The following is a 12,074-nucleotide window of genomic DNA, read 5'->3' as shown; positions in this document are numbered from 1 at the left end:
TGTCCCTTTAAATGCTAATGAGCTCTGCTCACCCGCCTCTTTCTTCCATGGAAGAGCAAAGGCGATTTGCAAATAATCATAAAAAAATATAAAGTGAGAGACTTACTTCTTCTGGAAGTGCAGCTGAATCACGAACAATGGGTACTGATCTATCCTTGAGTTTTAACTTTTTAACAAAACATGCCTTGAATTGTCCCTCATACAGGAAGCAGTCTGAAGTAAAATTAGTTGCGCAGACAAACGAATTTAGGTGTATTCAGTGGCGCATTACCATTAAAAACAAAACTAATGCACCGCGTCCTCAGTTGCTCTGATGTTGGGAGAAAATTAAGATTATTATGTTCTTCTACATCACAAAACTGCAAAACACCTGCATTGCAAGACATTGACTATACAGCTGCTTGAGCGTGGAGAAAATTATGGACTTTGTACAACTGGCTGAAGGTAAAAATATGCTAATACTGGACAGTACATCAGCGGTTGTTGGCGGGGCCTGAAACACATTTCATTACACCAAATACACAAAATAATGTTCTTTTTAGCAACATCATATGACCCCTTTAAAGTAATTCTTGCATTTTGCACACTGTAGCATGTAGGAGTTCCTAAGTTTTCATACTGTATGTGAACCTCTTTGGTGGTCGTTGTTGTCGGTCTCTAGATGGTTCCTCTGCAGGATTTCTCAGTGCAGGTAAGTGATGTTCTGGTAGAGGTTGATCTGGTAATTGTCGTTCTTCAACAGGTAAGTGTTGTCTAGGTGAGTGTCATTCAGGTAAGTGGTGTTCTGAGTGAGCTGATGATTTCTCACCAGTAGGTAACAGGTGTGGTGATTTCCTTTTCCATCTGATTAGGACTATTTGGCTGTGTTCTAAACTGGTAGGGTCCAACTTGCACATAGTACTCATCATCACTTTCACTGTCATCCTCTGACTCATGTTCCCCCCTTCTCTCAGCAGGTAAAGCTGTGCTTTTCTGTTGGTGTTTTTGCTTTAGTGTGGTATTTTGAGTCGGTGTGGTAACCTGAGGTAAGTGATGACAGGGGAGAAGATTATTACGATGCAACACTCTTGATCTGCCTTTGCTCTGCTCTGGTTTCACTTCATAGATTGGAGTATCTTCAGCAGCCTGGTGGATGACAGTGTGGACTTCATCCTCCCAAACATTTCTAAGTTTTCCACCAAGAAGCTTGAACACAGAACACTGTCTTTGCTCATTTCTTCCCACAGCTGTGCATTTCTGAGTGAAGGGGCTGAATCTATGAACAATGGCTAACATTTGCTTAATTTTCACAGATTTTCATTGAGTTTAGGTTTGCTTTCTTCAATTTAGGCATATTCACTAGTCACACTGCATGTACAGTAATATTTCAGTTAGTTTGAAGACTGAGTGAAACATTCAAAACTTGAATCTTCTGAGGTTAAGTTTAATGGTCTTTGTTTTAGATCAATGTTTTTCATTATTTATGATGTGAAACATAACTTTCAGAACACATTCTTTCCCTTAACAGCTGAGAATGACCTGTACTACTGTCTGCAACCCCAGAGCTAAATACATCCATCAGACTTGACAGTTATTTTTTTCCTCATGCTTTTCTGTATTCTTAAGACATACCTTTGGTGACTGTGGCCAAAGAGTTGAGTTTCTTACTTTATGAGACCACAACACTTGCTAGTGGCTTATCTAAGTGTGGTGTTAAATTGTGATACTGACATTTATGCTGAGGTTGGTTTCCTCCTTCCATTCAGATCATGTTTGTGCACATTGACCCCTGTAGCAGCTCAATATTCCCACAGATGCTTTGCAGTAATATGCTTTGTTCTGTATTCCCAACTACAATGCGCAGTTCTATCAATCAGTAATTTTGTTTTTCCTGCAATGCAAGTTAGATAAAGATGGTTCAGACTCCGGTATAATCATAGCACACAGTAGCTGGGATCGAGAGCGGTGAGCTGTGGATGTGTTCATCTATGTATGTTCTGTCTTCTCCTGCCAGGCTAATTGGATGAGAGGAAGTCATGTGTGATAACGTTGTTCATTTCCTTCCCTTTCACGTTTGTTCTCATTATTTTGTTCTTCCTGATTGAAAGCTGTTCTATTTTTTTATTTTGAATGAATACATGTAACAAAAATGGCATGTAAGAGTGAGATACTTTTAGAATGTTACTTTCACAAACCCTTAACATCTGACATTTTTCTTGATTGTCAATCAATCAATAAAATTGCTATTTATATTCAATTTTATGTATGCATTTCATTACTTGTTATTTGTGCCTCTAGCATCATATATCCACCAGAGGGCATCATGGGATAAACAGGAAGAGCAACAGAAGCAGAATGTAAATATATCCAACAAACAAGATCACATTTGTAGTTTAATTTGATTTGGGTTTAATTTTAAACGTAAGTTATTTATACCCTAATTCTTAATTAAATTATGTGTTGATGGTTCCAAGGAATAAAAAATACATTTTCAATACCCTTTCTGTTTTCATGCAGCAGATTAGCAAAAATTAATTTGTTAATGTCAAATTGCAGGATCATCTAGGCTAATCTGCCTGGCTGCATATATGAATATTAAAAATGCAATAAATTGTTATGCAGCTATGGGAACAACACAGTGACATGAATTTAGCTGATCGATTCTGTTGAATTTATTACTATACATGTATCATTTATAAAAATGACGAATAATTCTAATAAACTACAAGAAATTGAATAATACATTTATAATAAATGTATAATTTATAAACATTCCAATGATATGATTTTATCTGAATAAATGTATAATTTATAAATATAATAAATCGTTTGGTTACACTTTATTTTTAGGTGTCACAGTGTAATTATACATTTATGTACTGAATAATATTAATATACTTATATGGTTAGGGTTAGGATTAGGGTTACTTGCATGTAATTATGCATAATTTATTGTTATTATCATAGTAAGGAAATGTAACAAGGACACCTTAAAAATATAGTCTTACCAATAATTCTAATAAATACTTGTAATAATAATATTTAATTTAGTAATAAATGTATAATTTGAAACTTTATTATAATAAATTCAACAGAATCATTCAACTTAAGTAATGTTACTGCATGGGTTGTTTTCATAGCTGGATAGTCATATTATTGTTTAACGGCAACAATAATATGAATTGCTAAAGATGAGCTAAAAACGAAAAGTAACATTGATAATCTATTCTTGTGTTACCAAGCCTCTTATATTAGAAACAAAGAAAACAGATCATGAATCTGAGAATATAACATTATCTACAAATTTAGCCAGCAGTGTAAGTATCTAGTGACTGTCCTGATGTGACAGTAACTAAATATTCCAGGAGCATCTCAGGCTCCTTTTTGTGTTCTGACATTGACGCCAACAGCATTGTCCTGTTTGAGGATGATAGTCAACTATTGAGAACAAAGTAGTGTAAATTACAAGAATATAAGAGATTAAAACAATGTGTTTCTATAACCTTTGAATAATTAAGTTCCATGACTTTTTTTTATTTATTTTACATTGCACTGACAAAGACCAACTTCTGTAGAAATTTCCAAGGCTTAATAAGATTTCATTAATTTAGGAAAGGAAAAATTGAAATCGCATCATATGACCCCTTTAAGATTGAGGTGTCCAGATTTTTAATACAAAGGGCCATGATCGAGGGCCATGGCCTAAAAATAAATGTTGCATTATATACAACAAACTTATATTAAAATGTATTCAATTTATAAAAAAAAATACATTTTTGAAAATTTTAAATACATTTTTTACCATTTTAAATAATTTTGTAAACAGGTTCACTTTTATTGTTTTTTACATCGGAATGCAATAATAAAATAACAGCAACAACAAAAAGTTAAAACAAAAATATAAATAATTTTAGGTCATTTTAGTGCATGGGTCTGTCAGGTCGAGTACAGTTCAGTGGGAAAATCATACCCTTAAAAGTTTAAAAATGGATTTGGACCGTATCTTGACATCTTTGGGTTAGTGGGAAAAAAAATAGTAAAATTGACTGCATTAAAACTTGTACAATTTAGTACAGAAAACAACATAGCACAGACTAAAAGATGGAGAAATGAGCAGTGCAAACTATTTCTGTTGTGTAGTTTCTATAGATCCTCATGCTTCCTGTCACTGATAAAAGATTAACTATAATCCTGAGTCTGCAAAGCTGTCAACAACTTACAAAAGCTGTCAAATACTCAACCATTTGGATCGTTTGGTTAAGCTGCTTTATATTAAATTGTGTATTTTATATAATTTTCTATATCAGTATTTCTATTAATTACATCAAAATTACTGAGCACATTTTTTACTTTTAGTTCAATTTAGTCAATTTCTAATTTTGAGGAATTACTGCAATTTGATGCAAACAATGAGCTCATATCATCATCATAATCAAATTGATAGCGTTTTCATTATTTAAAGGGGTCATATGATGCGATTTCAAGATAATGTACAGTATGTGGAAAATAACGTGTTTTTTGAACTTTAAACCGCATAAACACATTTCATTACACCAAATACACAAAATAATGTTCTTTTTAGCAACATCATATGACCCCTTTAAACATTAAATTCAACATTATCTGCATAACGAACAGTAGGACGTAAGGACCTCTTCTTCACTATTAATGTCTCGTTTACTTCCTGTTGTGGTCCTTATTTTATTTTTGTAAAGTTTTCGATGCATACTGCTAATTTTGATATGTTTCTCTAACATCACAGTTCATAATTTAGTAAAATTATATTATGTTTATACATATTATGTGTTTATACAGAATAAATGTGTGTGTTTTTGCTCTCCAGCCAAATTATGAAAAGAGAATGAATTCATTGTTTCTGCTTATAGTCTGCACCTTCCATAATCACTTGTTCCATAATTTTCTTTTGTTATTGGCGTATACAGTCCCTGTACAGTTTCCCAGTCAACGTCTCTAATGTGTGACTTGGCCAAGTGCTCGTACTCTTCCAGAAACATGTCCTGCCCGGTCACACGCTTAACCTGTAACCCACTCCTGAGACCTGAGCTCAACCCCTCTGTGGAAATGTCTCGCAGCAGCATGTGATTACAGCTCTGTCGGCAGTTTAACTGCACTCACTGACAGTCAGCAGCATTAGCAGAATCCTAAACGGACACAGGAATCCTCCAAGCATGCCATTTCCCTACAAGTCAAGTTATATAAGCAGATTTTTACCCTCTCGCCAGGACGCCTGTGTGTCGGAGGAGGATTAGGTCGGGATCAAAGAGCCACATTATACAGGATGTCACTTTTTTTTCTAAGGAATTATTGAAGCAACTCTGGGGCTTTATGTAATATTACTTTTGCATATTATTTTGGTCAGACGTTATTGAACAATACATTTAACCCCATGTTTCCTGGTGGTTTTCACTTCACTTCCTTCAATTTTCCCATGCAACTTGACTTTTAATCAAGCATAAGTGCATAAGTGTCGAGGTGTTTTTCCGAGCAGCATAACCACAGGTGTAGTTCATCACATTAACTAGAACATGAGCCACTAATGTTTGAGAACTATTAAAGTGTCACATTACTTTTTAGCTTTCATTTTGAAAAGTATGTACAGTAGTCAACATCTGAAGTGGATCAAAAAAGTTCATCAGAGTTGTCCTAAGTCAAGAACAGGTATTGTTTTGGTTTTAGGACAACTTTGATGAAAGGTTTTGATCCACTTCAAATGTTGACTACTGTATATATATATATATATATATATATAATGCTTGCTTTGATTGTTATTAAAGAAATAGTTCTCCCAAAAATGACAAATTGTCGAGAATTTACCTCGGGCCATTCAAGATGTTGGTGAGTGACTTTCTTCATCTCAACAGATTCGGAGAAATGTAGCATCACTTGCTCACCAATGGACCCTCTGCAGTGAATGGGTGCCGTCAGAATGAGAGTCCAAACAGCCAGAGGTGGACAAAGTCCACAAGTAAAACACCTGTGTTTTATTAGGAGATGCACAACAGTTGTTCTGTGGCTTTATAGGTAATATTTTCGTTTACACAACATTGCAAAATCACAATATCGTGTCTAATATATACCACAATATTAATCTTCTTATTATTGAATTGTTGCAAATAAATATCACATTTGCAACTGGCCAGTATTCAAAAAATGCTGGGAAATCACTTCATGTAACCCTAGAAGAGTGATTACTGATAGGCTGTCAAAAAAATCACATTTTTAGAGAAGAAAAAATCACCCACTGACTTTCAAAGTAATGCTATAGTAATGACTTTCTACTTCAAGGACCTTGATAGAAATGTAGTGCAGTGAAAAGTACGATATTTGTTTTTCAAATGTAGTGAAGTTAAAGTCATAAGTTTCCAGAAAAAAATAATACTCATGTAAAGTACAGATTCTCAAAATGTGTACTTAAGTACAATACTCGAGTAAATGTACTTCATTACTGTCCACCTCTGCAAACAGCTGATAAAAGCATCACAATAATCCACACCACTCCAGACCATCACTTAACATCTTGTGAAGTGAAAAGCTGTGTGTTTGTAAGAAACAAGTCTATCATTAAAGTGTTTTAACTTTAAAGTCAAAATCACTTCTGACCAAAATATCAGTCCGTAATAATGCTTCCTCCAGTGGAAAAAAGGTCTATTCATTGTTGTCTCTCACATCAAAATCCAACAACATAGTTGTTGAGAACCGTTTTGTTTTTGTTTGTAAATGTTGCTTGATCTGTGCATGTTTTTCTCCTTATTCAGGCAAGATGACTTTTCCACTGTAATATTTCACTTTCACTCGTATTTTACACTCTTAAAAATAAAGGCGCTTCACGATGCCATAGAAGAACCTTTTTTTGTCTAAATGGTTCCATAAAGAACCTTTAACATCTGAAGAACCTTTCTGTTTCACAAAAGGTTCTTTGTGGCGAAAGAAGGTTCTTCAGATTATAAAAAGGTGAGAACGAGATTGTTCTTTAAAGAACCTTTGACTGAATGCTTCTTTGTGGAACCAAAAATGGTTCTCTTATGGCATCGCTGTGAAGAACCTTTTAAGCACCTTTCTGTCATGACAACTCTCGGAGGGATTGGCATGGTAATGTACATGACAATCTTAATGTATTTGGTCTTGGCGGAATAGATCTGCTACGCTGCTGCTGCTGCGGCAGAGCAAGTACCGAGACTTGCTACTACCAATACAGCCACAACATGCTGCTGTGAGCATGTAAGAAATATTGCTGCTGCAAATATAACATACATGAAATAACCCCATGTAGCATACATGAATCACCTCGTACCAGATCTATACAGGTGGAGCTGGGGAAGGTGGGGGGTTTCTGAAGCAAGCTGCAACTGCTACGGCAAGCACTAGTCATATATTTGAATGTTGAGCAGCGAGCTCATTGGCTACCAATACAGGAGAGAGCCAATCAGCTGTGCCATGTGATAATGATGTCATTAGGTCAGATTGAGTTAGACCTATCGGACTGCACCATCTAGTGTTTCATGCCAGAACTCTGTATTTACTTTTTAAGAGTGTAGTTTAAAATGACTTAATGATAGATTCATTTATTATAAACAGACAACTTTTCGCTTCACAAGATATTAATTGATGGACTGGATTCTTGTGGGTTAGTTATGCATTATTGTGATGTTTTTATTGGACTGTCATTCTGACGGCACCCATTCACTACAGAGGATCCACCGATGAGCAAGTGATATGATACTGTAAATTTCTACAAATCTGTTCCAATAAAGAAACTAATTCATCTACATCTTGGATGGTCTAAGGGTGAGTACATTTTCAATAAATTGTCATATCTGGGTGAATTAATCGTTTTTTTAATATATTTTGTGTATTTATAACTACTTTGTGTTTTGCGCAAGTGTTTCTAATATAACAGCTGAGGGAGTATCGACAATTTTGACATCTTTCTCTCTTCTGAATAACGTAATTTATATTTCTTTTGGGAAAGTCATAGAAACGCTGTTGTGGATTTTTTTTTTTCGCTGTTGGGGCAAATGGGAACACAAAAATTGTTTATGTTGTAGCTTCCGTTCACTACTATAGAATTTTACCTAAGTTTCTGATGTTTCTGAAAACCTTGGAAATGTGAAAAGGGTCCATAGTGTGACAAACTAAAACTTTGCATATATGATCATAAATTATAAGCATGAGTATTTATTAATCAGTGAATCTGTCTGTAAAGCTTTGGATTCATGACCAAGTTAATTAATGAATACATTGCTATGGTTGGAAATTTCAAGTCACCTATCCAATTATCAACCCATTATCATTGAATTAAACTAATGTAATTGTACAAGAAAAATCAATTACTCGATACCAAGTAAAATCAATAATTTATTCAACAATTTTCCATTTTTTAAAAAATAAATTAATGAAATACATAAACAAACAAACAACCAACATTAAAGATAATGACCAGCAAGATCAAAGGCATTTAGACAGCAAGAACCAAATGAACCAGCCATTTGGTTTTCAGCAGCTAACAATAGTTAACAACAATTTCACCAATACCACCGAAAAAGAACAATCATGGTATCTTATGCATGTGATCATCTATATATTGCTTTGGTAAACTAAACATAATCTACACTTTAATGACTAAACACTATTATATTTCTTCAAGTATGAACGTTCCTCCTTTATCAATAGGCAGTTACATTGTTCGTCCGATTTCGTTTACGATACTTCGGCACCGACCCTGTGTTTCGTTACGCAAAACCCTTCACCATCTTTAACATACCAACACATAAAGCCGCAGTACATTCTTTACCTGTAAAATCCTACCATGAAACATTTACATACATTAATTATTCATTATAGGACACAACTGAGGAAATCGTTTTAGCTTTCACAACTATGACAAGCTTTGATGTGTAAATAAAGTTACAATCCACTACAGTACATATGTAACTTCTAGCACAACAATGGTGGAATTCACGTATTATATGTACTATATGTGAGTAGTGGTTACATTATGATTATTATTTATTTATTTTTAGTTAGTTAAGGTTTGCCCTGAACTAAGCTGTGTTTCGAAGCCCTTCTAATTATAAGTGAATGTGTAGTTTGTCAGTAAAGGCTAACATTATGTTACAATACATGGAAGAGACTCTAGAAAAATAATGTGTAACTGGTAGCTGGAGGTGATTTTGTTTATCTGCTCCTGAATTTATTTATTTTATTTTTTTTCATCTGGACAGAGCTGGATCATTCCTATTATGCAGTATGCATATGAAGTTTTCTTCATATTTAATATGAGATAAAACATTTTTAAAGACACTCTTAAAAGAAACGAATTAGTTTTCTTTGATCATAATATCACGATTAAGATTAACGATTAACACATTGTCATGATTTCAAGTACTAAATTCCAAAATTAAACAGGTAATTTATTAAGAAAATATATATTTTTTTCTGATTAAAATTTTAATTGGGAGTGTTTTTATTTATAAATTCATAATTTATTAATTTTTTTGGAAATTCCTTTTAAGGAAAGTAGTTGACATCATCATGCAGGAAGTGGCATCATTTTGGTGAGAAAACAAAAATTCAAACATTAGTACAGCAAAAGGATTCCTAAGCAATGACGAATTGTTATTTCTGTGGTATTTTGTTGGTGAGTTGGTTTGTCACCCTCTTATAGAAGTCAGCATATCAACATTTCAACATCATCAACACAAAAAAAAAAAAAAAAAAACCTGCCTGAAAATAAGCGATAACTAACTATAACATAGCAAAAATTATTTTTTGAAGTTGTAATTGAAACAAAGATTATTGGCGTAAGTTTTACAAGAAAACAGTCGTCCTACTTCTAACTTTCATGTTTATTTACATTTTAATTCATGTTTAATTTCACATTTAATTCAGTTCAATTAAAGTTACTTGCCGATTTGTTTTGTGATTATTTGTAAAATTTACTAGCAATTTCTAAAAGAAAAGTAAAAGTTACAAAGCAACATTTTTCAGTGCATGTTGGAATTCGTTTTACAAATGTAAAGAAGACCGCACAACTTTTGCAAATAAATGCAATATTTTTTCAGACATGACCTTTTAAAGGTTCCATATCATCCTGTAACCTATTTCCTGATTTTTGATGGTGTAAATCACAAAGTTATAATTCATACATTTTAAGTGCCCGAGTTTTACCAGAACATATTTCAGAAAGTCTAGCTTATCCTTTTATAGCAATGCAATCATGCATTTTTGAGAAAGTTCAAATGTACTGCATAAGAAGAATGACCCATGCGTTCCTGTCCCTGATGTTCATACATAGGGCTGAATGCTGTAAGCTCTTACGATCACAATGATCAAACTACATCCATTATATTACAATCAACAGCGAGCCCCAACCTCAAGTGCTCTTAGTTTTTGGTCACAAGTTGTCCAATAAACAGGCTTACAACATTACCCAAAATTTGCGTGAATGCAGAATTGTACAATGCAAATTTTGCAAATCAATGCGTGTGCTCAGAATTAGTGGCTTAATGAGCATTTTCCACTTAGACGATTTCACTGAACAGTTGAAAATGTGTTAATGCAAATATACAGTATATAGCACCTAAGTGAAAAAGGAAAGACAAGAAAAAACACTCCTTAATCCTCTTAGTGTTTTAAGATTCTTATGCTTCTAACACGGTCAGATCACAACCAGCTCAACTATTAAAACAAATATTACACCATAAGGAATAGGCCTACGTCACCTCCATAGATTCAATGGCCAGCATTGATTGGACATTGTGCTTCACACAGAATGCTCATTTAGAGTGGCCTGTTTCATCTTCGCAAAATAGAAAAAAAAAGAAAATAATAGCTTTAAAAATAAAACGAGAGTACGGACTCAAGCAACAGCAGGGGACGTGCTCCAGAAACACCAGCGCCATCGTGAGTGATGTTTATTCAACACCACATCCTCCTTCTCTCTCTCCTTCTTCACCCGCTGATAGTGATCTTCCTCTTTCAGATACCAGACCGGAGGCCAGCGGTGCTTCTCAAAATATTCCTGGTTTTCTGCTTACATTATAACACAAGCCCAGAATGATATCAAGGGTGAGTGATATACAATAGAGCTCATGAAGCACAATGTGTCCTCTTAAAGGAACTGTTTGCCTAAAATTAAAAACTATGTGATTTTTACTTATTTACAAAAGGAAGAATAACATCACAGCAGGGTTAATTTAATATAAAAACCAAATTCATAAAAATAAATCGATACATGAAATAACCATTAGCTTAAGTAAAATTAAAAAAAAATAAAAAACAACCTGAATTTATTTTATTTCAGTTAGTTTTCAAGGCAACATATCTCATTAAATTGACTTGAAGTACTAAAATAACTAAATAAACAAATTAATAAATAAATCTTAATAATGAAAACTGTATTAAAATATAATATAAAATATGTTTAATATATAAACTATATTAAAATATAAATATTAAATAGACATATTTAAAAAAAAAACTAATAAAAATGAAAACAAAACAAAATGGAATAAAATTAGTGAAAGCAGAAAATCTAAATGTTCAAAATGTTAATAAAAGAGCAGCTTGAGAATTTTGCAAAAAATAAGAGAGATTGTTTTCTGCTTTCACTTTAATAAGTTAAAGTTTATTTATTTTGGCAACCAATAACCAATTTGGTTACAGCAAGGTTCCATTAGTTAACGGTAGTTAATGCATTAACTAACAATAAGCAGTACATTTGATACATTATTTATTAAGCTTTGCTAATGTTAGTTAATAAAAATACAACTGTTTAATGTTATTCATGTTAATATTACCATTATTTAATACAACTTTTATTAATTATTTAATTATTCAACTTTTGATTTTAGTAATGTATTAATAAATGTTAAAATTAACATTTATTAAGATTAATAAATTGTTAGTTTTAAATGGTTGGTTATTTTTTTAGTTTATATGGAACCTTGTTGCATTATTTTTTCTTTTTTAAAGATGTTATATGTTATATTTTAATCGCAATATAGTGTGTGTGTGTGTGTGTGTGTGTGTGTGTGTGTGTGTGTGTGTGTGTGTGTGTGTGTGTGTGTGTGTGT

At 33.2% G+C, this 12,074-nt stretch overlaps 1 protein-coding gene and 1 long non-coding RNA gene across 3 annotated transcripts in view; one reads left to right on the top strand and one right to left on the bottom strand.

Moving 5' to 3' along the window:
* The window catches only part of LOC107654063 (uncharacterized), a 14,189-nt gene that overhangs the window by 762 nt on the left and 1,353 nt on the right, over nucleotides 1-12,074 (top strand). The window contains exon 2 of the long non-coding RNA XR_001630298.1: nucleotides 822-826. This is a non-coding gene — a long non-coding RNA (uncharacterized LOC107654063). The remainder of the gene's footprint in view (nucleotides 1-821; nucleotides 827-12,074) is intronic.
* The window catches only part of LOC107654062 (rho-related BTB domain-containing protein 1-like), a 15,815-nt gene continuing 13,732 nt past the window's right edge, over nucleotides 9,992-12,074 (bottom strand). The window contains exon 10 of one of the 2 annotated variants that reach the window (XM_016440989.1): nucleotides 9,992-11,031. In XM_016440989.1, coding sequence (XP_016296475.1) covers nucleotides 10,859-11,031 — 173 coding nt within the window. In that variant the 3' untranslated portion in view covers nucleotides 9,992-10,858. The remainder of the gene's footprint in view (nucleotides 11,032-12,074) is intronic. The other variant, XM_016440990.1, reaches the window with a different exon arrangement.

Source organism: Sinocyclocheilus anshuiensis, unplaced genomic scaffold, assembly GCF_001515605.1.
Source record: "Sinocyclocheilus anshuiensis isolate Anshui unplaced genomic scaffold, SAMN03320099.WGS_v1.1 scaffold454, whole genome shotgun sequence".
NCBI lineage: Eukaryota > Metazoa > Chordata > Actinopteri > Cypriniformes > Cyprinidae > Sinocyclocheilus > Sinocyclocheilus anshuiensis.
Note: the sequence above shows the minus strand (reverse complement) of the source record. Positions and strands in the feature narration are given on the sequence as shown.